At 43.4% G+C, this 26460-nt stretch overlaps 1 protein-coding gene and 1 long non-coding RNA gene across 2 annotated transcripts in view; one reads left to right on the top strand and one right to left on the bottom strand.

Annotated features, from left to right (window-relative positions):
• Positions 1-1420, bottom strand: part of LOC147029425 (uncharacterized) — a 1794-nt gene extending 374 nt beyond the window's left edge. The window contains exons 1-2 of the long non-coding RNA XR_015055900.1: positions 1056-1420; positions 1-245 (exon numbers count right to left, since the gene is read on the bottom strand). The exon at positions 1-245 is cut by the window's left edge and continues 374 nt beyond it. This is a non-coding gene — a long non-coding RNA (uncharacterized LOC147029425). The remainder of the gene's footprint in view (positions 246-1055) is intronic.
• Positions 146-26460, top strand: part of LOC147029424 (uncharacterized) — a 30287-nt gene continuing 3972 nt past the window's right edge. The window contains exons 1-4 of the mRNA XM_085872469.1: positions 146-285; positions 14206-14347; positions 18526-18634; positions 24646-24719. Coding sequence (XP_085728595.1) covers positions 275-285; positions 14206-14347; positions 18526-18634; positions 24646-24719 — 336 coding nt within the window. The 5' untranslated portion in view covers positions 146-274. The remainder of the gene's footprint in view (positions 286-14205; positions 14348-18525; positions 18635-24645; positions 24720-26460) is intronic.

The following is a 26460-nucleotide window of genomic DNA, read 5'->3' as shown; positions in this document are numbered from 1 at the left end:
AATTTAAAACACTTGTACTGAAAACAGTCGCTCATTCCGATAGGTATCGAGAAGAGACAATAAGCTGCGGTTGGTCCATTGAAGGGATGTGATAAGATTTTAGAGTTTAAGGGACATTGTGATATTTGAGGCCCACTTCTTGCTCTGTTGTGCTTTTGTCCTTGTGGGAGGATCATTCCACAGGAGGTTGTCTCAGTCGGGACAGCAACAGGAAATTTTTGAAGAAAGTTGTTCTGGAGGACAAACTGAAAAAGGAATACCGTGGTAATCCACCATGACTTCTTGGTGAGTTGTTTGGACATTTTATGAAACTTATTCAGGTAATTGAAGTTATCCATGCAATGAATTGTTTGCTGCAATGGGCGTTCAAAATATGATAATGAAACATAGTCGTCCAAGAAATGCCAATACATATATATATATATATATATATATATATATATATATATATATATATATATATATATATATATATATATATATATATATATACAGTGCTCAGCATAAATGAGTGCACCACGACAGATTTGTCAGAAAACCTTTAGTTTCCTTTTGGAATCCACATTTTCTATGGGATACTACACTACAAAATACTCCCACAAATGTGGGCCATTGATTCCAAACAAGATTTATTAATTTGCACACACAAAAAAGGAATTTTCCTAACAAATTCATTAAAGACCATGTTTCAAAAATGAGTACACCCCAATGAAAGTCTTGGGAGCAAAGCTAAATTTTAGACTACAAAATTCTAATTAACAATAATTCAACCACAGGTGAGTCTAATTATTCATTAAACAGGTGTCCAGCAGACAGTTGACTATAAAAGGGTGTTACTTAACAAAGAAAACCCCTTCCCATTTCATGCTGTCAGCAATGGCACCACATGGAAAAGAAATGTCACAAGACCTGGGAAAGAAAATAATTTCTTGACACAAGGAAGGTGAAGGCTACAAGAAGATCAGCAAAGCTTTACTCATCAATCAGAATACGGTAGCAAAAGTGATACAAAATTTTAACAAATATGGAACTGCAACCATCTCACAGAGACGTACAGGCCGTCCACGGAAGTTAACACCTCGACAGGAGCGTCTTCTGATGAGAAGGGCTGAAGAAAATGGCCATGCAAGTTCTCTGCACTTAGCTGAAGAAGTAGAAAGCCAAACTGGGGTGACTGTTTCCCGTGACACAATACGGCGTACACTGCAGAGGAATGGAATGCATGGGTGTCGTCCACGAAGGAAGCCTCTCCTAAAGTTCATGCACAAAAAAGCTCGCCTCGGATTTGCTAGGGCCCATGCGAAAAAAACATTTATCTTGATCTCATCACTCCAGAATGTAGAGTCCCAGTAGTCTTCATCTTTTTTAGCATGCATGGTGCGGACAAGGTTTTCTAACAAATCTGTCGGGGTGTACTCATTTATGCTGAGCACTATGTATGTATATATGTGTATATGTGTGTATATATATATATATATATATATATATATATATATATATATATATATATATATATATATATATATATATATATATATATATATATATATATATACATATATATATATATATATATATATATATATATATATATATATATATATATATATATATATATTGAGTGCACCCTTTACAAAAATGTACATGTTTTGTTGTAACTTTTAACTTGGATGTATTATAAACACAAGACTTAAAGAAATGATCGAGTCGGCATTCTGTCATACATGTACAGGCCCAAAACATTTATTCTATGGAAACAATGTGGCATACTGGGCATATCTGTGAAAAGTGGGGGGGGGGGGAGTGGGGGCAACAAAAGTGAGTACACCCTCTGTACTTTCTCACATTGAAGCGTCATTGTTTTCAGTATTTTGTATGTCCACCATTGTTTTTGAGCACAGCAGCTATTCTACTCGGTCTGGAGTTGGCCAGTGTTCCACATGTCTTTGCTGGGATCCTGTTCCAGTCCTCCACAATGACTTCTCAAAGTTGCGTGATGTTGGACACCTTTCGTCCCTCAACCTTACATTTCAGGATGCCCCACAGGTGTTCTATTGGGTTTAGATCAGGTGACATGCTTGGCCACTCCAACACATTGACCTTCGACTTCTTCAGAAAGGCAGTTGTCTGCTTGGAACGATGCTTCCGATCATTGTCGTGCTGAAATACAGCTCCTCTACCAAGTTTCCGCAGGGAGGGGAACATCTTCTCCTTCAGGATGTCACAGTACATCGTAGAATCCATGTTTCCCTCGATTACCTTGAGCTCTCCAGTACCGGCAGCACTCATGCATCCCCAAACCATGACACTACCACCACCATGCTCGACAGTAGGGATAACGCACTTGTCTTGGTACTGTTCCCCAGGTCGCCGACAGACACGCTGCACTCCATCAGACCCAAACAAATTGATCTTCGTTTCATCAGACCAGAGGACATGTTGCCAGTAGTCCAGGGGCTTGGATTGATGTGCTTCAGCAAACTGTTTGTGAGCTTTCTTGTGACTCTGCTTCATGAGAGGCTTACATCTTGGACGACGCCCATGCAGCCCAATACGATGGAGTGTGCGACGTATGGTTTGCGCACTAACAGACTGGCCAGAAGCTGTAGAAATCTCTTCAGCAATCTTGGCGGCACTTTGTCGTCTGTCTTGGAGGACGAGATTCTGAACTTGGCGAACAGTATGTGCCGTCATCTTCGCTGGTCTGCACTGGCGAGCGCAACTCATTGTCGAACGCTTCTTGGAGAACCTCTGGATGACCTTGGCCATGGTGTTGGGGCTTAATTACAAAGAAGCACTGATCTTCTTGTATCCTTGGCCATCTTTATGTTCGATCTTTGACATCTTTCGAGAGCTCTTTACCATGAGGAGCCAGGCTGCTTTCTCAATGGTGATTGGTACAGTATTTCCTATACAATTATTTATTCATCAAGCAGATAGACAATTACTGCATTGATTACACTTCTTCACTTTTAACATACCAGGGAGGTTGCAGCTCTATCGACATTGTGTGTATTGCTTGGTGCATATTTGTACCTTTAACATTCTTTGACTTAAATATGCAGAAAATGATGAAAATGGAAGCTGTTTTACCATGTTTGACTGACTTCTTGTGCAGACAATAGCAGGGGTGCACTCACTTTTGTTGCCTCCTCTTTCAGAAAAATTCGCAATATGCCACATTGTTTTGATGGAATGTCAGTTTTGTGCCTGCAGACATATTGCAGAATGTCAACTCTGTCATCAACTCTCAGCTTTTGCTTCTTGCACAGCTGCTTAAAAGGTTACACTGAATTATTTACATATATGTGAGGGGTGTACTCACTTTTGTGAGATACTGCACATATATATATATATATATATATATATATATATATATATATATATATATATATATATATATATATATATATATATATATATATATATATATATATATATATTGTTATGGATTTCAGAATCCGGTCTGATGAATGCATTCACACATCCAGGTCCTCAGACAGTTATTTTCTTAAATGCATGTTCAGATTAGCCCCATCCCCATGTCAAATGGGATCTTAAATGTGATGCGTTGAGAAGGGTAAAGGATTCAGGTTCTTTACGACAGACACGTTTACACACATTTCTTTCACCAGCTCTGAAGCCCGCCCCCATTCTTCTTCAGTGGCAATATTTCGTGAGTTCCGACACCCGCTTTTTTGGGAGTGCATGGGTCGCAATGGTAACTGCGCGCCAGTGGGCGGGGTGAGCTTGGGCCGGACGGCATCCCACGGAGACGGCCCGGGGATATAACAAGCTCAAATGAGCTAAGATCCTCGTCCTCTTAATGATGACGTCATAAAAACGAATATGACGTCATTGCTACGTATCAGGTTTGTGATAAATTATCGGTGCTAATGCCGGGCTTGATTTCCGCGAACAAAATTCAAACAGCTTGCCGAGTTTCTGAGATCATGGTATAGGTGATTTCCATTAGCGGCGATATTATGACGTCAACTTTTTTTCTCAGAAGAATTTCCAAAATCGGAGATGGTTACTGCCTGCGCGTGGGCTTTCTGCATATACATGGCAAATTTCACGAAGATCCGATGAAAACTCTGGGTTGTGAAACAAAAAATGTCAAAAAATAGGAATGACGTCATAAAAATTGATATGACGTCATCGTGATGTATCATATGTGCGGTAATTCATCTCTGCTAATGCCCTGTTCGATTCCCACAAACAGAATTCAAAAAGCTTGCCTACTTTCAGAGATAATTATTCAGGCGATTTGCATTAGCGGAGATATTTTGATGTCATAACTTTTTTTTCTCAGAGGAATTTTCAAAATCAGAGATGGTTACTGTCTGCGCAGTGTATTTTTACATACATACGCCAAGTTTCAGGAAGTTTCGATGAAAACTGTAGGCTGTGAAACAAAAAAGTCCACAAGAAGAAAATGAAGAGCAACAACGTGAGTCAGACTGAGAGATCCTCCACGAGGATCTAAAAACGAGCGAGAGGTACATTCTGAAGAGAAAAAGTAACGAGAGAGGAAAAAGCAAAGGGCGAGAGAAGTGGGAGTCTGACCAGCGCCGATGAAACAATTCGTCCTTCCCAGTGCTTGGGCAAGCATGTGTGTGGTGCGCATGTGGGTGTGAGCAGCGCCGCCATCAAGTGAGGCACGGGTCGATCACCAACAACACCAGGGTCAAAACCCGCCACGGATGATCTTGGTGCCCTCTAAACTTCGACTGGTGTTCAAGGCTGCCCCGCGAGAGGGTGCACGGCAAGGCTGGGTGCTGGTGACGGACGTGAAACACACGTACGCATTTCAGGACGTTTTCGCTTCACGGATGACTTTCTGGTGAGAGAGACGATTCTCTCCCCCCCCCTTCCCCTGAATGATCTGCTGGGTACCCTTGTCTGTGTTTAGCTGTAAGCAAGTCAACCCCCCCCCTCCCCGATAAGCATCTGATCTTTGTCTCTTTCCTGGCATTTGGATTGATTTTGCTTTGAAATTTGTTCTTTATTTACTTCAGCAAATTAAAAGTTATTTTTATTAATTTATTTTATTATTAAGAAATTATTTGTCAATTTCCAACCTGTCCGTGTTTGTCCTTTCCTTCCATTGGTCTAGCATTGTCTGAACCGAGATACACAGAGAGGTAATTACCACAGATTTGACCAAAAAATCATCGACACGCAGCAAAGGTTAAAACGCTCGTCCGCCCAAATGAAAATCTCATCGAGATAACATTGGTGCTTTGTCGAGGGCGTGCTCCCCACTCAGGTAACCATGTGACCTCTAGTTAAATGGAATAATTTGACGGTGGACACTGGAACTCGTGGTTGACCGGGTGGCGTTCGTAGTTTTAAAACAACCCACCGTACCACAACGTTAATTGTGAGCGGTGGCCCCCAGGTCCGGCTCTACCGAGGACAACCGGGGATTAATCCCCGAGTGACAAGCTGGTGTCTCGTTACCTGTGGCCGCAACAATATATATATATATATATATATATATATATATATATATATATATATATATATATATATGTCTGTATTTATATATGTATCTGTATATACTGTATATATATATATATATATATATATATATATATATATATATATATATATATATATATATATATATATATATATATGTACAATTTCAACAATTGCTGTGAAGTTAATGCAGCAATGAAAGAGCAAATCTCTCCCTGCTTTGGACATCAAGTCAATCATTAGGATAATAATTGGAGAATGGGATAAAATATTGCTGCTGCTTCTATTTTTCAAATCCGAATTATATACAACAAGATACAACTAGAAGGGTGCACAGTGAAGTGCATACCTCCACCAGGCTGAACAGTTTACATTTTGTATCCCAATGATAGGCTGAGTCTGCATTCGGACCTGAACCAAAATCGAGTCAGCTTATTCTTGTCACCTATTCAACTCATCCACCAAGTTTTGTCATAATCCTTCCACAACGTTTTGAAATACCATTCTATATATTATCGTTTTGGCCCCATTTCTCAATGGTGAAGAATCGCTTGGAAAAATTAAACATTCTCGGCTCCGAATCCAGATCCACATCTTCACCAAAATCGAATAAATTTGTTCTTGTCACACTTCCAACCTGTCCACCAAATTTCGTCTGCATCTGTCCATCACATTTTAAAATATCCTGCTCACAGACAGACAGACAAACAAATGAAAAAGCACTCTCAGAGTGACACGGTGAAATGGAACGGCACACGGTAGAACACATTCCTCTGCCAGGCTGAACAGTTTACATTTTGAATCCAACTGATGGCCGGATCTGAATCTGGACCTGAACCAAAATCGAATCGGCTTGTTCTTGTCACTTAACCAACTCATCCACATAGTTTTGTCGCAAGTCAGCCACAACTTTTAGAGATATATCATGCTGTACATAGTTTTTGGCCCCATCTCTCAATGGTGAAGAATCACTTTAAAAATGCTCAGATCTGGATACGGATTCGGATCTTCACCAAAATTAAGCGTTGCTGCCCTTGGTTGGTCAAATACAAACATAAAAAAATTCGGAACGATTGCTTGAAAACTGTGGCCAAAAATCGTGTGACAGACAGACAGACAGACAAACACTACAGACCAACACACGTGGGAAAATTTTTTTTCGTCAAGTAATGAAAAATCACTCATAGTGACACTTGGCAATACAGAACAAAGTAGAACGGCACTCGGTAGAGCGCATGTCGCAGCCAGGCTAAACATTTCACCTATTGTATCACACTGATGGGCTGGATCTGAACCAAAATCCAATCCACTTGTTCCTGTCACCGAAACAACTCGTACACCTTGTTTTGTCAAAATTCATTCAAAACTTTTTGATATATCATGATATACAGGGGGCTGCAAAAGTAGGTATACAGTAATGGAAAACAAAACGTGCGCACAAAACGTATTTTATTGATTATACAAGCATATCAATAATAACATACCAATAATAAACATATCAATAATAAACATATTAATCCCTCACATGTTCAAACTGTAATCAAAGTAATCAAATCAAAAAAGTAATCAAAGTAATTCAAAGTAATCCTTACTGTATACCTACTTTTGCAGCCCCCTGTATATAGTTTTTGACCCCATCTCTACATTTTAGAAATTAGGCTTATGTTGACCTTTTGACCTCAAACATAATTGGTTGTTGAATTCCTTGACCTGATTTGCAAATCCTGTTCAAATTTCAAGTCAATCGGAAAAAATTGAGGATTTTAGAAATTGCACTTAAGTTGTTGACCTTCGGCCAAAGTTCACCTTTTGGCAGCTATATCGACCTCAAAAATAAATAGGATTCCGTTGGACCACCAACGTCACCATTTGGTAAAGTTTTGTGAAAGTCAGTTTAAAATTGTGACCTGTAGGCGAGTAAAGGTGAGCGGACAGACAAACGGAAGCGATCAACATATTTGTCAAAAAAACAAAAAATTGCCAAGTGACCGACAGACAGACAGGAGTGAAAACATAACATGCATCCATCTCCGGTGACATGCAAAAAGAAACTCAAACACACGAATTATTACTTATTTTAACCGCCTCAATTATTCCCACCCTTTGATGCTGCCCATATATATTTTTCATTCAAGTTTTCAGGAACTGGAAGCCCATGTCTGACATTTAACTAAAGATGGCAGGAACTTGGAACCTGGCCAGGGTGCCTCTTCAACTCTACCTTCAATGGGGAAAAAATTGCCTACTCTTTCCATGTCCCCATATCAACCGCTCAACCACAACCAGAACAGAAGCTAGCGCAGAGATCAAACATGGCAGCGATCCCTCTGCCGATGACCAATTTAAATGTGGATCACTCTTAAGCAGTATTTAGCACGTCCCATATTCCGAGTGTGGTCTCCACCATGTTGGTTTTCAATAAGTTAATCAACACCAATTTAATCCTCCATGGATTCTCAATTATCCAAATTGGTCGACGCAATAAAGATGGCAGGAGTTGACATGCACACAGATTACGGAGTAACAATAGCTTAATGAGCACAAGACAAATTAAGGTGGTCGGCTGTTCACAGCCCCCCGGTGCGGTGCCACCACCTGTCCTTTGGTATCCTTCAAGGGAACATTGGTTCTGTTGCAAGCTCTTGGAACAGGATGCCAGATTGGGGTGGGGGAGGGGGTTTGTGTGTTTTGGGAGGTTCTTTCTACCTTAAGGGTTGTGTTTCTGAGTCTGTAGTGCTTGCTAGAATGTACCTTTGGAGTCCGTGCTCCCACATGGTTACTGCCAGAAATCTAGAAGGCCAACCCCAGGTTTAGCTCCATGGGAAGAGCACGCTGTCGCCTGGTGTCAACTTCATGCCACCTTCAGTTACATGTCAGGCCTAACCATCCAGGTTGGTTTTTGACTGCCTAATGGCTGTGCATCGTTTTTGGCTCAAATCTTTCACAAACTGGCTGGAAAGGTCTGATCTTTAACTGGAGGGTGGCAGGAACTTGGAATCTGTTTGGGTGTCTCACCTGCTCTTACCTCACCAGGGAAAGCTCACCCCCTCTTTCCATATTCACTGTGGGATCTTCAATGCCCATCAACGATGGCTGGCAGTTGGCTCCACCACTTAAAGTCCATCATCTGACAAGGCAAACCTTGTGTTGTATTTCATTCTGATCTGGATCCTCATTTGATCGCTCTTGTGTGTTTGTGCTTTTGATTGCACTCAGTTTGCTTCAAGTGCTCGAGCAGTCATTTGCATGAATATTTTCATTGTTTACACATTTTTATGGAAACAATTGTAGTGTCTGAGGTACAGACAGACACAAGAGTGAAGTAGCGACTCCGCTTTATTGCCCGATCGGATGCACACTACAACAACCCCTAGCGGGCGAGTCATGATATATGAAACCCAACCACGTGACTATAAACACCCGGCCCCCATACAGCACACTCCTCCCCTCATAAAATGACAATTATAATGATAAAATGACAATTATAACATGACAAAATGACACCAATCAACATTCAAAATCCTCCAAGTACCGCAGTCGTCTTTTGATCTGCCCTGGGCAGACAGCGCCGCCAGACAGCCCAGGCTCAGATGCCTCCTGGCCAGGTCGAGGTGACACCCTCACCGGACTCGCCCCATCCGCAACATCAAGCGCCCCCGGCCGACAAGCTTGCTCGTCTCCCTCGGGCAGGACTGAATCAGGTGAACACCCCGAGTCTGCTCGCCCCATGGGCGCCGGCACGTCTGGCCCTGGCGATACAACGTCTGTCCCCGGCGACATCAGATGTCACTCGGCACGGGGGGGGGGGGTGGGGGGGTGACGCTGAACAGCGATCATGCATTTGGTCCACGTGCCGCTTCCACACCTTCCCATCATCAGTCCGCACCATGCAATTTGCCGGTCCCAGTATCACAGAGACCACGGCCGGCACCTATTTGGAATCGTTGTAATAATTACGCACCATTACCCGCTGTCCCACAACAAAACCGCGCACCAGCGTCGGGTGTGACATCACCCCAGCCACCGACCTTCCAGGTCGCAGTAAATCCAGTATAAACCTCAATGCACGTCCATACAGACGAATAGCAGGAGAATCACCGGTGGCAGGATGGATAGCATTGCGATATTGAAGCAAAAATACATCAATCACTGTCTGCGCAGGTGCAAACTCCCCTCTCCGCAAAGCCCGTTTCAACATTTTCACAAATGATTCCGCTTGCCCGTTCGTGGCAGGATGATACGGTGCGGACTTCAGATGTCGAATACCGTTTTGAAGCATAAAATTATCAAACACACCTGCGACGAACTGTGGACCGTTATCAGAGACCAAAATCTCGGGTATTCCTTTATTAACAAAGATCGTCCGCAGTTTCTCTACCGTAATGTCTGCATTATGCTGTATTACTATAACCTCCGACCATTTAGAGAATGCATCGATCACAATCAGAAACATTTTGCCTTTAACAGGGCCAGCAAAATCCACATGGACTCTCTGCCAGGCCCTGCCTGGGATCGGCCATAGTCCCGAAGCTCGACGCGGATTATCAGCATCTGCCTGACAAGTGGCGCAATGCTTAATCATTCGTTCAATGTCTTTATCCAACCCCGGCCATCACAACAGGCTGCGAGAAAGACTCTTGGTCTTCACGATGCCAAGGTGACTGACATGTAGTTCTTCTAAACAATGCTGCCTGAAGTTTGGTGGGATCACCGTTCTCATTCCCCACATAATGCACCGTTGGGCCAACGACAGCTCTGATGCGCGCGCGACGTGAACGGCTGAAATGCCGGTGTTGAAGGTAGATCGCTCCAATTCCCCGGAGAAATCGCCTGAATGACACGGGCGAGCTCTGGATCATGAGCCGATTCCAGCGCGACCTGCTTTGTCGTGAACGGCCCGCTCTGGATTTGGCTCAGTGCATACACATCAACCCGGTTGGCTGATTCAGACGAAGCTGGACCCTCCACGCAAGGCAAGCGCGAGAGACCGCTGCAGTTAGCATGCTTCTCGTTGCTTCGGAACTGGATATCGTAGCTGTAGGCAGCAAGGAAAGACACCACCGCTGTATTTGTGCGGCCGCTGCCACCGGCACCCCGCGCTCGGGTTTCAGGATGAATTGAAGCGGTTTGTGATCTGTCTGCAAAGTGAACTGCCGACCCTGCAGGTATTGATGAAACTTCCGCACCCCCCAGACGAGGTTGAGAGCCTCGCACTCGATCTGGGCATATTCCCGCTCTGCCGCGGACAGAGTCCGGGATGCAAAACAAACAGGCCGCTCGGAACCATTGTCCATCCTGTGGGAGAGCACTGCCCCGATGCCGTATGCGGAGCTGTCACATGCCAATAAGCGGACGTGCAGGCTCATAGTGAACGAGGACCGTATCCTCCGTGAGCAGTCGCTTGATGCAATCGACCGCTGCCTGGTGTTCAGGCCTCCACGCCCAGCGTTCGTCCTTCCTGAGCAACCGCTTCAACGGCGCAAGCTGCAAGCTGAGCCCGCGCACGAATCTTTGGTAATACTGCGCCATACCAATGAATGAGCGCAGCTGCATCTTGTGGGGCGGTGGCATGTGCTGAATCGCCTCCACCTTCCGAGGGCCTTTCAACAGCCCCTCCGGCGTGATGATGTGCCCGAAGTATTCCAAGCGCTGCTTGAAGAATGCGCACTTGTCCCTGTTCAAGCGCAGGCCGCACGCTTCCAGCTTCGTCAGCACTTGGGCAATGTTCGCAAGGTGCTCATCCGCCATTTTCCCCGCAATCAGCACATCATCCAGGTTGGTTTGAGCAGGCAGGCCAATGCAAACCTGATCCATGGCTTTCTGCCACAAGGCTGGGGCCAAAGCAATCCCAAAACAGAGTCGGGTATATCGATAGAGCCTTGACATCTGTTGATTGTCAAAAGGTCGCTACTCCCGGGATCCATCGCCAGATGAAAATATGCGTCACGCAGGTCTAGCTTCATGAAGTATTGACTCCCCGCCAGCCGTGCATATATATCTCATCAATTGACGGCAGCTGATACTGCTCCACGCTGAGCCCCGGGTTAACCGTGGTCTTTTAGTCCCCGCACAATCGGACGTCCCCATTCCGTTTCAGCACCGTGACGACCGGGGTGGCCCAATCTGAGTACAACACCCGTTCGATCACTCCACAGGCCTCTAGCCTATCCAGTTCACCCTTGACCTTGTCCCACAGGGCATACAGCACCGGTCGTGGTTTACAACAACGAGGAACCACCCCCTCCTTCATGAAGAGCTTTGCCTGCACGTCCTTGAGTTTTCCAAGCCTGTCACAAAACAAACCTTGATGTCTTTGAAGAATCTTCTCCAACTGATCCTCCCATCGGCTTGGCATGGGTTGCACAAGGTGAACGGCTGCCCAGTCTAGCCTGACGCGGGTCAGCCAGTCCCGGCCTAGGAGAGACGGCCCCCTCCCCCGCACCACATACAACATAAGCGCGGCGACCTGGCCTTGGTAGACTACAGACACGTCTGCCATCCCAACTGGCGTTATCTTCTCGCTGGTGTACGTGTACAGCATGAGGTTTGACCTGATAAGCTTCAGCCCATTGAGTCTACGTGTGTTCTGTTCGCCTATGATCAACACAGCCGCTCCCGTTTCAATCTGAAATATGATCGGCGTATTGTTCACTTCGATTTCCACCATCATCGGTCGTGTCGACGCAGGACCAATTGAAAACAGGCTCATCATCGGCTGCAGGTTCTGCCCCGGGTCGCCTCACACAGGTTGCAGGTCTTGCCCTGGGTCATAAGAATCGTCGCACACATCGCCGTCCAAGACCTTAACGGTGGCCAACGCCACTCGGCACACGTTTCAGATGGCCCACCTTCTGACAATGTAAACACACGGTGTTTTTATACAGGCACACACGCCGCAGGTGTCGACCTCCACATCCCCAACATGCCTGCAGGGTCACCTCGCCACTCGCGCGGCCGCGTTGCGACGTCTGGCCCCGGTCTGCACCGAAGGTCGTGCAAGCGGCCTGGGGCGCTCGTGACACCGCGTGAACCCCCGGGCCATCTGGCATGCTTTGGCCGGCGATGGCCTGAACATCTCCGAGAGTCTGTTCGGCAGCTGTAGCAGTTTCGACTGCCGAGTTGAATGTAATGTCTTCACCCCTCAGCCGTAGAATCACCGAAACCATTTTTGCATCTTGTAATCCGGAAATAAATCGATCTTTGAGTCTAGTCGGACGCTCCTCCGCCGTGAACTTGCAGGCCACGGACGAATGCTTCACTCGTGCCACGAAATCCGTGACGCGCTCTCCCGGACCTTTCGCGAGGTGATCGAACTGGTATCGCGCTAGTTGTAATGACTTTTCCGGCGCCATGTGTGCTTTCATCTTCTGCACAATGTCCTGAAACGATAGCGTGTCCCCTCTGGGCTTGTCCGGCGCCACCAAATCACTCAGTAGTCGATAATTTTCCGTCGACAGCGAGGCGAGCAAGATCGACTTTTGCTTGCTCCCATCGACCATGTCATTCGCGTGGAAATAGCACTCCAATTGTTCAGAAAACAACTCGAAGTCGTCCCCGACGAAAAAGGGCACCTTTCTGTGCGCCGTAACTCGGTTATCAACCATCCTCGTCGCCAATTGTAGTGTCCGAGGTGCAGACAGACACGAGAGTGAAGTAGCGACTCCGTTTTATTGCCCGATCGGATGCACACTACAACAACCCCGAGCGGGCGAGTCATGATATATGAAACCCAACCACGTGACTTTTAGCACCCGGCCCCCATACAGCACACAATTAGCCTGAATTTGTATATTTTGCAGAACTGGCTTGACTATTGTTCTTTTGACTGTTGCGCATCCTGCATATCGAGGCCAATCACCTTAGTCGTGTTATTAGCACCATCAGATTATTTTGGTGATCTGTATCCATTGAAGAGGCATAACTTTTCTGCAACGAGCTCTGGTCCAGTGGACTTTACAGGAGTGGCAGAAAGTCCCTGGCCTGGTGACGGAGGTCAAAGCACATGGTCATAAATTTCTGTCGTCAAACACAGAAGAGGGAAAAGGAACAAGTTGGCGTAAAACCGTAATGTGAAACAAAATTGGAACATGATAACCTGTAATTTCCCTGGGCTTGACCAATTTGGTCCGAAGGGGAATTAAATGAAATCTTAATGAAACTCACAGGCCTTTAGTACAGGAGTCAAATATTTGGCAAGCATCTGTTCGATGACCGGTTTTCACCCGAGGATGACCCACCTATAATATGATTTTGGGATTGGCTTAAACGTTCTTGAAAATGTATATAATAAGTAAGGTTTCATCCAAGTTCAGTGATAGTCACGTCATTGGTTTTTGATGGAAGGACTTTAAAAATGGTGATGAACAGATGTATGGATGGACATATGGAAGAGAGAGAGAGAGAGAGAGACAGAGACAGAGACAGAGACAGAGACAGAGACAGAGACAGACTCTCTGTACATTGTTGCCGGTTCTCTGTACATTGCTGCGAGTCATAAATTATTTATAATTATACTGAATTAAATTCGGAATATCTAACCTTTAATGGAATAGAGAAGCCTGTTCACACACACACACACACACACACACACACACACACACACACACACACACACACACACACACACACACACACACACACACACACACACACACACACACACACACACACACACACTACTTCTTGATGTGAATATTTTTGCCTTTGAACTCACCACAGTTCAAACAGTACAATCCATGTGGAAATGAACAAAAGGAAAACGGCGAACCCAAAATCAAAACAGAGAAAACAGTGTCCATGCCGAGAGTGCCAGGACCAGCAAAGAATGAGTCAGACTTTGCAGGAACTTCTTCATCAAAAGGTAGGAACTTTCTTTCAACACAAATGAGGATTTTAAGTTTTGGTGTATTCGGTTGAAGTTTTGGTGTACTGCATTATTTTTAGTGATTATTCAGTGTCATGCAAGAGTAAAAGTAACAACAACATATCAGACGGATAATATCATTAACCAAACTAGAAGGGCACTCGGTCGAGCACATACCTCTGCCATGTAATGCCTGATCCACGAGAATATATCGGGCCAAATACATTTTTGAAATATCATGCTACACAGTACTATATCGTTTTTGGCCCGATCTCTCAATGGTGAAGAATCACTTTAAAAATTCCAGCAGTCTGATTCGGATCCGGATCTTCACCAAAACCTAATCAGTTCGTCCTTGTCACACACGCAACATGTCCACCAAATTTCATCTGGATCCATCCACAACTTGAGATATACTGCACACAAACAAACAAAGAAGCAGTCATAGACTGGTACTTACGAAATCGTCAACTTGACCTCTGACCTTGTCTCATAAAAGCTGTCTCTGGAGAAGGTAGCGACGCAAACCAGAAGTTTCTACGATGATTCTGTACCAAACCATCAAAAATCGAACGTTTGACCTCACTGTGACCTTGACCTTTGACCGATTTTGACCAAAATCTAATCAGCGCTAGCCATCACCCTCCTGAATCACGTGGTGTAATTTGACATTGGGAGCTTCTTCTGTTCTCGAGTTATGTTTTGGATGTTTGACCTCACTGTGACCTTGACCTTTGACCGATTTTGACCAAAATCTAATCAGCGCTAGCCATCACCCTCCTGAATCACGTGGTGTAATTTGACATTGGTAGCTTCTTCCGTTCTCGAGTTATCGTGCCGACAAACAAACACACACACAAACACACAAACACACAAACAGTTGACTGAAGTCATCAATATACTTACAAAATCTTTAGATTTCGTAAGTAACAAGCAGTCATAGACTGGTACTTACGAAATCGTCAACTTGACCTCTGACCTTGTCTAATAAAAGCTCTCTCGAGAGAAGGTAGCGACGCAAACCAGAAGATTATACAATGATTCTATACCAAACCATCAAAAATCGGATGTTTGACCTCACTGTGACCTTGACCTTTGACCGATTTTGACCAAAATCTAATCAGCGCTAGCCACCACCCTCCTGAATCAAGTGGTGTAATTTGACATTGGTAGCTTCTTCCGTTCTCGAGTTATCGTGCCTACAAACAAACACAAACACATACACACACACAAACACACAAACAGATGATGGAAGTCATCAATATACTTACGAAATCTAGTAACAAACAGACAAACAGATAGGGGTGAAAACATAACCTCCTTCGACCTTCAGTGGCAGAGGTAACTAGAACGACAGTCGGTGAAATCCACACCTCCACCAGGATGAACAGTTTAAGAATTTTATCCAACTTTTTTTAAAAATCGTATGCGGCCTGTGGCTGCTTGGCCGCATCATTTTCTGTGGGCAAAGCTTTGCCGCTGATGCGATGAGCTGATATACCAATTAGCTGGTACTTATTTTGCCGACCTAGGAAGGATTACAGGCTGAGAATACAGGCGAGGTCTACCCTACCTGGTGTTAATTCAACAGCCCAACAAGGGTCGTGAACTCATAACTCTCGGATCTTAAGCCAGCCACCTTGAACGTGAAGCCAACAACAGGCCGATGGATATCCCACTGATAGACTGGATCTGCATCCGAACCTGAACCAAAATCGAATCGGCTTGTTATTGTCACCAACCCAACTCATCCACCAAGTTTTGTCATAACTTGTCCAAAAGTGTTTGAGATATGGTGCTCTATATCATTTCGGCCCGATCTCTCAATGGTGAAGAATCACTTACGAAATTATAGTGTCCGGATATTCACCGAAATCGAATCAATTCGTCCACATCCCACACCCAACCTGTCCACCAAGTTGTTTACAAAGTCAAGGCTCATGGAAGAGCAAGAACGCTGAATGGATCAGGATGCAACAGAACAAAAGGAACAGGAGAAAGAGGAGGAAAACTACAACAGCAGGGTTTATGGACAAAATAGAGGGAGAGGGATGAATTGGGGATGTGGGGAAGAATTAGGGATTGGATTGCGAGTTGGACTTTGTGTTTAACAGGTGTTTGCTGAGAGACTCAGAGGAGATTTCTTCCCTATATAGTCCGTTGGCATCAGTTGCGGCTGTATGGACATGTGGCTCATTTTCCTGATGCGGATCCTGCTCAGATTCGCTCAGCGAGGGAGCCTCATGAGTGTAGAAGGCCAACGGGCCGACCACGTGCCTCGTGGTTGCAGCAGTTTAATTGGCATCTCAAAGAGATGGGGATGGGCCTGGCATCTGCCCGGGGAATGGCCAGACGGAGGGCTCTGAACTCCTGGACTCCTGAAAGTGGATGTGGCAACGCGCTGCTTCGGCGCATGCTCTCACAATGGACCTGACTGAAGGGTTAACGATGGGGGGGGGGACTTAATATAAATACTCTAAATAAATATGCAATGAGGCTTAAATTCAATACAGTAATATCACAACTGATAGAATCAATATCTAATTGAAATAAACACTTAAAAAAAATTTTAATCCAGTATATCAGGCTCATGGTGGAGCTGCCACACATGGACATACAGACAAATACATGAGATACAACACAGGAGTGTTAGATGAGACAAACACAGCCACCGAGCTTGCTGTCACTGCTGTCACTTCCCGAGGCACTCTGGGTGCCAGCGACGTTACAACAATTTCCGAAGGAGCCATTTCTTCCTCCTCACACATGCCAACCTATGGGGATTATCCGTGCTCTTGTCCTTTTAAATACTGAATGTCAAGCAAGGAAGCAGCATGGACCATTTATAAAGGCTTTGGTATGACTCGGCCGGGGTTCGAATTGCCCACAGCCCAAACTCGGAGCAAACGCTCTAACCATTACACCATCGAGTCTCTATCCATTACACCACCACCACCACCACCACTTTCAGATGATGGGGGGAAAAAAAACATTCGGAGAAAATGCTAATGGTAATATAATATCGATGATTATCATTAGTACTACTGTTTAATGGCCCCAATTGTTGCCACCTTCTTGTGGGGTCAGCCATAGACGGTTTGTGGTCGTCTTTCATGAACTGGTTTGACAAGCCTAATATTCAACTGTAGTTGGCAGGAATTTCGAAGTTGGCCATGGTGCCGGCCATAACTTGACGGCTCTTCACGAAAGACACATGGGATCTTTAACATCTACCGACTACACTAATGCTTGCAGACATGACAGCCAGCTCATCCCTCTGATGGACGTCATAATTTGTGATGCATTTTCTGCTTGTGGAACGCCAACCGCTCCGTTTATAGTCTGGTCGGCAATCATCATCATGATTCCGATACTTCAATGTGATTCTTAATAGATGTCATACAACAAAATTATTTTGCACACTTAACACTCACTGCCTTGTTTGCGCGTGCACCACAATTTAGAATCCTTTTTATCAGCAACTAGCACGAGTACCCGGCGTTACCTGGTATTGCCTGGTCTATTTTTGGTAGGGGCCTAAATTACTTCCCTACACCTATGAAGGAATGTGATTGGAGATCATTTAATATTACCTTTCACATAGCTGCAAAGGCTTAAACATGAAAGAATAATAAAAATAAATTTAACCCACCCCCCCCCCCCCAAATTTTTTTTTTTGCCAAAAACACTCCTCATGGCTCAAACATGAACCACTGAAAGTTTGACGAAGATCTGTTCAGCCATCTCTAAGAACAATAGTGACATGCAGACAGACGCACAGACAAATGGCTCTCAGAGGATAGATATAAAGATATTGCTTAAAATTCCATTCCACAGGGATTCACTTCCAAGAGTCATCGCCATCAGGTATTGAACATTCACGTATGAAGGCAGACGTGACAGCCGTATTGAGATGTGCCTTCAAACCATGAGTGTACTGTATTTCAAAATGCTGCACTACCACTTGCTCATGATAAGGTTGTTTGCCAACCACAATATAAGTTGCCTTGTGTCACTTCATTTGAAGAGAGGTTTCATTGGATTAAAAGCACATCACAATATCTTCTATAACAGCACAAGGAGATTAAGTGAGTCGGTTCGGTGAGAGGTGTGTTTAACAGATTGACAAAATATTGTGACCCTGCTCACCCTAACCCAACTCACAAAATTCTCAGGACTTGCAGATCCAAGAACTGAAAAATAATCTCCAGACTCAAGAAGATATTAACAAAAAACTTGCAGAGATTATTCAGAACATCGCATCAAAGCAAGTTTCCTGGACTGGTGGGTTGATGTTTTTTTTTTGAATATACTACCACTTTGATTGCCAATAACAATAATACCATTCCTTTCATGCCGTAAACATGTGCAGGGTTGCCGAGGCAGTTTGCTTGGTAAGGAGTACACTCCTGGATGGATCACCACTCTGACACAGGTTACCCCGAATGGTTATTACCGCTGTAAGCTGGAACTCATCTTGCCAACCTCAGAAGTATGACAGGCTGAGTCAACCCCACCTGTTGTTAATTCAACAGTCTACAGGGCTCTAACTCAGGACCCTTAACCACGAGGCCAACACCAGGCTCCTTTGATTGCCGTAAAATGCACTAATTAGATATTATTCAGTATTTCCCACAATAAAGAAACACAAATTGTTTCAAGCCGGTAGGTGACATGGGTGGTCGCTAGACTAAGGCGAATTTGAAATATGTCAATAAGAGATCACATCAGATGGCATTTTTGTCGTTCGTTGTTTCATATAGGAACATGACGAGCAACTGTCCATTCATCATTTGTGTTCGATTCCCAAACCCGACGTTAGGGAATCCCAACGCGAACGTTGGGGTGAAAGCATATAGTAATACAATTGCATACTAGTCATACAGTTTTTGACGGATCGGGCTGAAAATTTTTGACAAAGAGGTTGATTATAGTGCGCATAAAAGCACGGAAGGCGATTTTTGATTTTCGGATTTTTTCAAAAATTTCAAAGTCCCGTTGCTAGGCAATGGTGGCGTCCATAGCAACGGTGCTCAAAAGCATACAACTAGATCCTGGTATGAACCTACCAGTCAAGTTTCATCAAAATCGGTTGACTCGTCTGGCCTCCAGAGCTGTCCATTACATACAAACAAACAGACAGATGGAAAACCTGAGACTAAGGGTAGTCTAGCGACCACCCAATAAATGATGGATAAAGGAGTTGTGTAAACCTGGCCATACAATAATCTGATTCGTTGCAATACATCGCAAGCAATTATTTGCTGCCAATTAATACGTTTATTTGAATGACGTTCACCGGTGAAAGAAACGGCCACGTCGTGGTGCGAATACATATGTTTTAATTGCAAATTTTGAAAGCAATGACGTCATTTCCTGTGGGTAAAATCAATAAAACGTGCACTTAATTTTTTTTTAACTGTCTGTCTCTCGCTGACTCAAAAAAGCATCACATTTGCCAAAATCTCTTGTGAGTATCCTGAGAAAAATGGCTGTGACATCATCGGCGTTTGCTATTGCGAGACTTTCCAAATGATGCATGAATGCGAAATGAGGCCCTTTGCTCATGCGGTGTGTGTGTGTGTGTGTGTGTGTGTGTGTGTGTGTGTGTGTGTGTGTGTGTGTGTGTGTGTGTGTGTGTGTGTGTGTGTGTGTGTTCATAGCGATTCAGTTTAGCTCACTGGTCACTTGCCATTACTCGCACAAAATCTGAAATTCAAAAATACAAGAGTGGCAATTTCAAAATGGTGAACCATAATTGTGTTCCTGAATACAAATCGGACTCATGAGAATATAGGAACATGAAAAATATCCGCGGATGAGAGAAGTTGGGTTCGTACCATTTCCTGCCAATACAATTAGCTGGCAGCGGCCGTGGTGACAATGTACATGCATACACAAACAAACGGATGCCTCTCCTTTCACCAATAGATGCAAAAATCTAGTACATTTTTCTCTTGTCCACCCCCACCCCAAAACAAACAAAAATATCTATATTTATAATGGCACTCAGCCCACACAACACCCACTCCCCACAATTCCTCCCAAACATGATTAATAGCATCATCTTTACAAACTTGCTCCAACGAGCCCTGACTTTGTATACAAAAAACATCAGTAAATATCATAATCTTAAACTTACCCTATGCATCGACAAGCCCCAGATATAACATCCCATCGGTGTGAAGAAGCATGAAGGCTAGAATGCGTACGTCTCCGGGCCTCCGGGCCTTTTGCGGCGCACATGGTCGGGAGTTTTTACAGTACAGGCTGCAAGATATCAACTGTTTGGAGGAGTTGATCAGAAGGTTCTCCAAATCTTTAATTGTACAGAGGCACAGCCCTTTCTCACAGTTACATTTCCAAGCATTTTCAGCTTCTTTAAAAGCTTGATAAGCTGTTTCAAGCGACAATCCTTATCTGGTACACTTTATGCACATCCAGGCCTCACCAATGGCCTTCGTTACTAGGGGTTTCTGCACATGTGCACTAAGCAATCTGGGGGCTGATTACAATATTTTGAAAGTCACGTATTGTGGAACAATATTTGATCACTTGACAGAGGCTTAGCAACATCATCAAAAGTGTGGGGGAGGAGGGAACAATTTGTTTTTAAAAACTGCAATCACTACTACGTACATGCATCATAGGCATGTCATGCTAGGGGGCTCTGTGGCATGCCCCCTCCCCCTCAAGGAAAAGTTGAAATTCTAGGCTGCATTTCACACACTCTGGCACATTTTCTGGCCTTTTGGGGTGGGAAGGGGGGGGGGGTTGGGAGGTAAAATATTTCAGAGTTTCAACTGATTTAAAGAGAGAAGAAAAAATAAAAAACAATCAGGCTGAATGTGATGTAAAGGCAATCGTCTATACAGTACCTGGTGTTGGCTTGATGGTTAGGGTGGTGAACTTTGGATTATCAGGTCCTCAGTTCAAATCCCGCTCAACTATTGAATTAATACCAGGTTTGGTTGACTCAGCATGTCATCCTTCTGAGGTCGGCAAAATGAGTGCCAGCTTGCTGGTATCCTGTGTTGGAGTGGTGATCCATCCAGGATTGTGCCCAATAGCCAAGGAGACTGCTTAGGCAGCACCAACGCTCCGCACAGAGTATGGTCGTCCTCATGGTCATGGTCGTCGTCGTCCTCGTCCTCGTCCTCGTCCTCGTCCTCGTCCTCGTCCTCGTCCTCGTCCTCGTCCTCGTCCTCGTCCTCGTCCTCGTCCTCTTCCTCCTCACGTGCTTTCTCTGCTCTATAAATAGATGCTGCTTCATTTGACTTGTAGACATTTGTGTTGATGACAGATAATTATTTTCAGGTGCTCTTGCAACTGCTGGGCAATTGACAACAGGTGTTTGATTCGCTGCTCAAATTGTCTGTGTACATGTGCTGGTAGCTGGGTGGAGACGGTGTTACAGTTTTGAGCGATGGCTGTTTCTTCCTCTTAATCATGGGGATGGCATCCATCATCGTTCAATCGAAGCAAATAACCACGTGATCCAGTCATGTCTGTCGTTTCACAACAGCTCTCTGTAAAATGTTCCGAGCACAAAAGCGAATTTTTTGTAGGCCCGATCCACATTCGGGTATTTCGGACAAACTGAAAGTCTTTCAGCCATTGGTGGAGCATGACACTGTCTCAGTTTATATTACTTCAACCACCAAGGACGCATCGACTCGACATATTGTGGAAAATCGGAAATTATTCGCCGTTTGAGTGAAATCGTCCCGATAGGCAATCCGGAGGCAATACAAATATGGCGGTCGACCTCCTCGTGCGTGAAGAAGAAGAGGATTTCGACTTTTAATTGCAAAATTACCGATTTTATAAATCGGAAATCGGAAAAAAGACGCATCAAATCTATTTTGTGCGGTATCAAGGGATAGATGAGCATTGAGGTGGTCGAATGGTTTGGGCTCCCCTCTAAGACTAACCCCTCCAGATTAGGATTGATCGAAATACTGTATGAATATTGTTACGTCTATGTATTGGTATTGTACAATATGAAATTGTTTATTGAATCGAAATAAATATTGATCAATCAATCTTTCATTCACGTCGGATCAATTAACATTTAAGGTATTTTGCTTCTTGTTTTCACCTTGTTAAAAACCTCAAATTCAATTTTTAGCTTACCTGGACTTCAGTCAGGTGAGCTTTTGTGATCGAGCAGCGTCCGTAAGTGAGAGAGAGAGCTTGTGAGTCCGTCAACACTTCAGTCATCATCGCTTATGAACCAAACACAATTTAGATGAAATGTGGCACAAGCTTCAGTCCGAAGCCAAACAAAGGTTTATTGACCGCATCAAAATCTGCGCTCATTAAGAGGGTCTGCAGGGTTTTTTTTGACCCCCCCCACACCCCCAAAATCGGTATTTTCTCTTTTCTCCGAAACTACACACACGATTTCCATGAAACTTGACCACAACCTTCATCAACAGTGATGTATAAAACCTTATTGACCACATCAAAATCTCTGCTCATGAAGGGGGTCGATGGGGGGGCGGGGGAGAGGGTTGACCCCCCCAAAATACGTATTTGCTGTCTACTCCAAAACTGCACACACAATTTCAATAAAATTTGACCACAACATTCATCACCTGGGATGAACCAAAGTATATCGACCAAATAAAAATTTGCACTCATTAAAGGGGTTTACTGGGGGGGGGGGAGGGGTGTTGTTTGATCTCCCAACATAGGTATTTGCTCTCTTCTCCAAAACTAAATACACGATTTCGATGAAACGGGACCACAACATTCATCGTCCGTGATGTACCAAAGTATATCGACCACATCAAATCTGCACTCATTGAAGGGGTTTGCGGGTTGAGTTGTGGGCTTGACCCCCCAAAATAGGTATTTGCTCTCTTCTCCGAAACTACACACACAATTTTGGTGAAACTTGACCACAACATTTTCACCCATGAGGTACCAAAGTTTGTTCACGGCATTAAAAAAAAATTCAGGGTTTAAGGGGGTCTGCTGAGGATTTGTGTGACTGTTGCTCCTGATCCAGGTGAACCTCAGCATAGGAGATCTTATGTTTGTTTACTACACTAAATTTGAATTTTTTTAAAGTCATAGGAAGATGTAAATTGTAAGAGTTCCACTCCATGCTACCTGCGGGTAGCAGGATGGCCAAGAGGTATGCACACTTGCTTTGAAACTGTTTAACCTGGGTTAGAATCCTGACACAGCAATAAGTTGTCATCTGGTGTTTCACAGGCAGGGTGATTCATCAATGTGTGTGCTTTGGATGGATGTGAAACGGGCATCCCGTCTGCCAGCATTCATTGGTGGATGTTAAAGACCCCCACGGTATCCTCCTCGAAGAGTAGGCGAACAATCCATTGCAGTGCAAATCCAAAATCACGTCATTCTGTAATGGAAACAAAAAAAATTGGGAAGGCATCCATATATATATATATATATATATATATATATATATATATATATATATATATATATATATATATATATATATATATATATATATATATATATATAACAATCACTTGTGCTTTTACAAACTTTCAATTGAGGAACTACTTTACTGGAACGCGTGGTGTTCATAAATCGAAATACTGTATTGCTGTACATGACGCAGGCCTACCTCTGATGTTGATGGCACGACAATAGATGGTGTGGTGCTTCTTGCACCACAGCTCCGGGATGGATGCGAGAGCAACTCTAAATTAGAGCCGCTTGTCATCGCTGGGCTGAAAAAAAAATTTATATTGATGGTTGGTCATGTTTCTCTAAAAATTATTCTATTGATGGTTGGTCGACTCAAAATTGATGGTTGAGTAGTCACGTGTCTAACACAAGGGATGTGACTCTGTCTTCTCAATGTGAACAGTTTTCACTCTCGGCCTATACTTTGTTCCTATCAATTGTTTATTAATCACAGGCGGGGTATGATCAATTCTTCATCCATCCACTTTTTCGAGGAGACTGCATGTTAACATACATAGGCAGTTGAAAAGTAGGGAGTGGGAAAATGGTTTTTCGCCTCCCCACTTTTTGAAAGGGCACCGCCCCCCCTGCCCTTCTGCTTCCTCCACCATAGCTTGAGGGTTACTGTAAAGATGTGATGATGCCCATAATATATTTAAGTTAATGCCCTGAATAATATTTTTAAACTTGCATTAAAATAGTCATTTTGAATTTATTTTCATGAAATGTGTTTTTCAAAAAAATTAAATACCATACATGTTCCACACTAACTCTAATACTGTATAAAGGTGAACTTAAGCAGAGTTTAACCAATTGTCTATTTTTGTTTCTTTCTCTAGAAGTCGGGCAACGTAGACTTTTTGACCTCACAACGCATATTCCAGAAAAGAAAGCAGAAACAGAAAACCAAAAGGTACAACAGATGTATATCACACTCACAAATACAGGATTAAAAGTTACCTTTTCAACAATGGGGATTATCTCAGGTCAAGAGATGCTGGCCATTATGGATTGTCCAGAATAGGTTCTGAAATCAAGCTCAGGTCATTACAGACATACTTCTTAAAGAACTATTCAGACGAAAAACTTTCCACAAACTTTATTCCAACGAGCAAATGTATTTTTATGGCTTACAGGATAATTTAATGGAGTCGTAGGATATAAGGATGAAGAATACACATGTTAATGTACACTGCATGGTAAATTAATTCTCTAAAAGGGTTTACCAAATTGTGTTCCACATCCATTTATAGTTGCTTTAAAACCTTGCCTTTTCAACATGTTTGTGCCTTGCTGGAATTAGAAGGCAAAAAAGTAGTTTTGCATCATTCTATTTACACCTTTTGTTGTCCTTGGAAATTGGTGTGTAACCTTGGTAATCAGACACCATTTGCGCAGGTGTGCATTGCATCCTCCTGACTTTCATTGACAGTTTGTATTTTGGTCATAAGCATCCAGCAGGGCATCAGGCCACCAATTCCCTTTGGACATCCCCAGTGGTCTCTATGCATGTTAAGTGTGATTAAAATTCGTCAAAATATAGATGAGAAATCAAGGAACAAACTAACGAACACAGACCATTCACACTTATCGGTGAAGATGATGCATATAATTGTCTATGCTCGAGGTGGCATGATGTAATATGTGGCTTTTTTAATGTACCACGTGTTTTTTTTTAAGTACCATGTAGCTTTTTTCAATATGATGTGGCTTTTTTAAATACCATGTTACTTTTTTTAAGTACCATGTGGATTTTTTAAAAATACCATGTGGCTCTTTGGTACTTAAAAAAAGCCCAGCTATAATGTGGTACCATTTGTTTTTTTTTTAGCCCCCATTGGACTTAGTCCGAAATGGGGCCTTATGGATTTGATCTCAATTTACGTGTCGGTGCATGCGTGCATCCGCAACCACATCTTGGACATGTATGGACCGATTTCATTCATACTTGGCACAAAGACATCACATGATGGTATACATATGCACATCATTTTGTTTCACGATGTGATCAAAGATGGGCGACTGGTGGCCATTTTAGTTGTTTAAAAAAAAACAAACAGGGTTGAACACATCCTCAACCATTTCTGGGACAAGCATTTACTGATGTTTTTCATACTTGGTGCACAGATAATGAATGATGGCTTACATAAACACGTCATTTTATTTTGAGATCAGATCCAAGATGGATGACTGACAGCCATTTTGTTACTTCAATGTGTCCCCAACCATTTCTCAGACATACATGGTCCAATTTTGTTCAAATTTGGTGCAAGTACAGTATGAGATAGCATACACGTGCACCTCACTTTATTTTGCGATCTGATCAAAAAATTGCCGACTGGTGGTCATTTCAATTGGACAAAATTATGGGTGAGCCCTTCAACTCCATTCAGCAAAATTACGATGACATTTGATGTCTTTTTTTTTACTTGCTTTTAAAGTAGGATGTTGTTGTTTTTTAAGTGCAATATGGTGTTTTTTAAGTGCCATGTAGATTTTTTTAAAATACCATGTGGCTTTTTGGTGCTTAAAGAGGCACCCACCTGGTACTTAAAAAAACCCAGCTATAATATGGTGCCATGTGTTTTTTTTTTAAAGTGCCATGTGGCTTTAAAATAAAATTAAAAAAACATATATATATATATCCATATATC

Source organism: Eptatretus burgeri, chromosome 3 (assembly GCF_056783735.1).
Source record: "Eptatretus burgeri isolate ZD-2024b chromosome 3, Ebu_testis_v1, whole genome shotgun sequence".
NCBI lineage: Eukaryota > Metazoa > Chordata > Myxini > Myxiniformes > Myxinidae > Eptatretus > Eptatretus burgeri.
The sequence above is the reverse complement of the archived record's forward strand: the minus strand, read 5'-3'. Positions and strand labels throughout refer to the sequence as shown.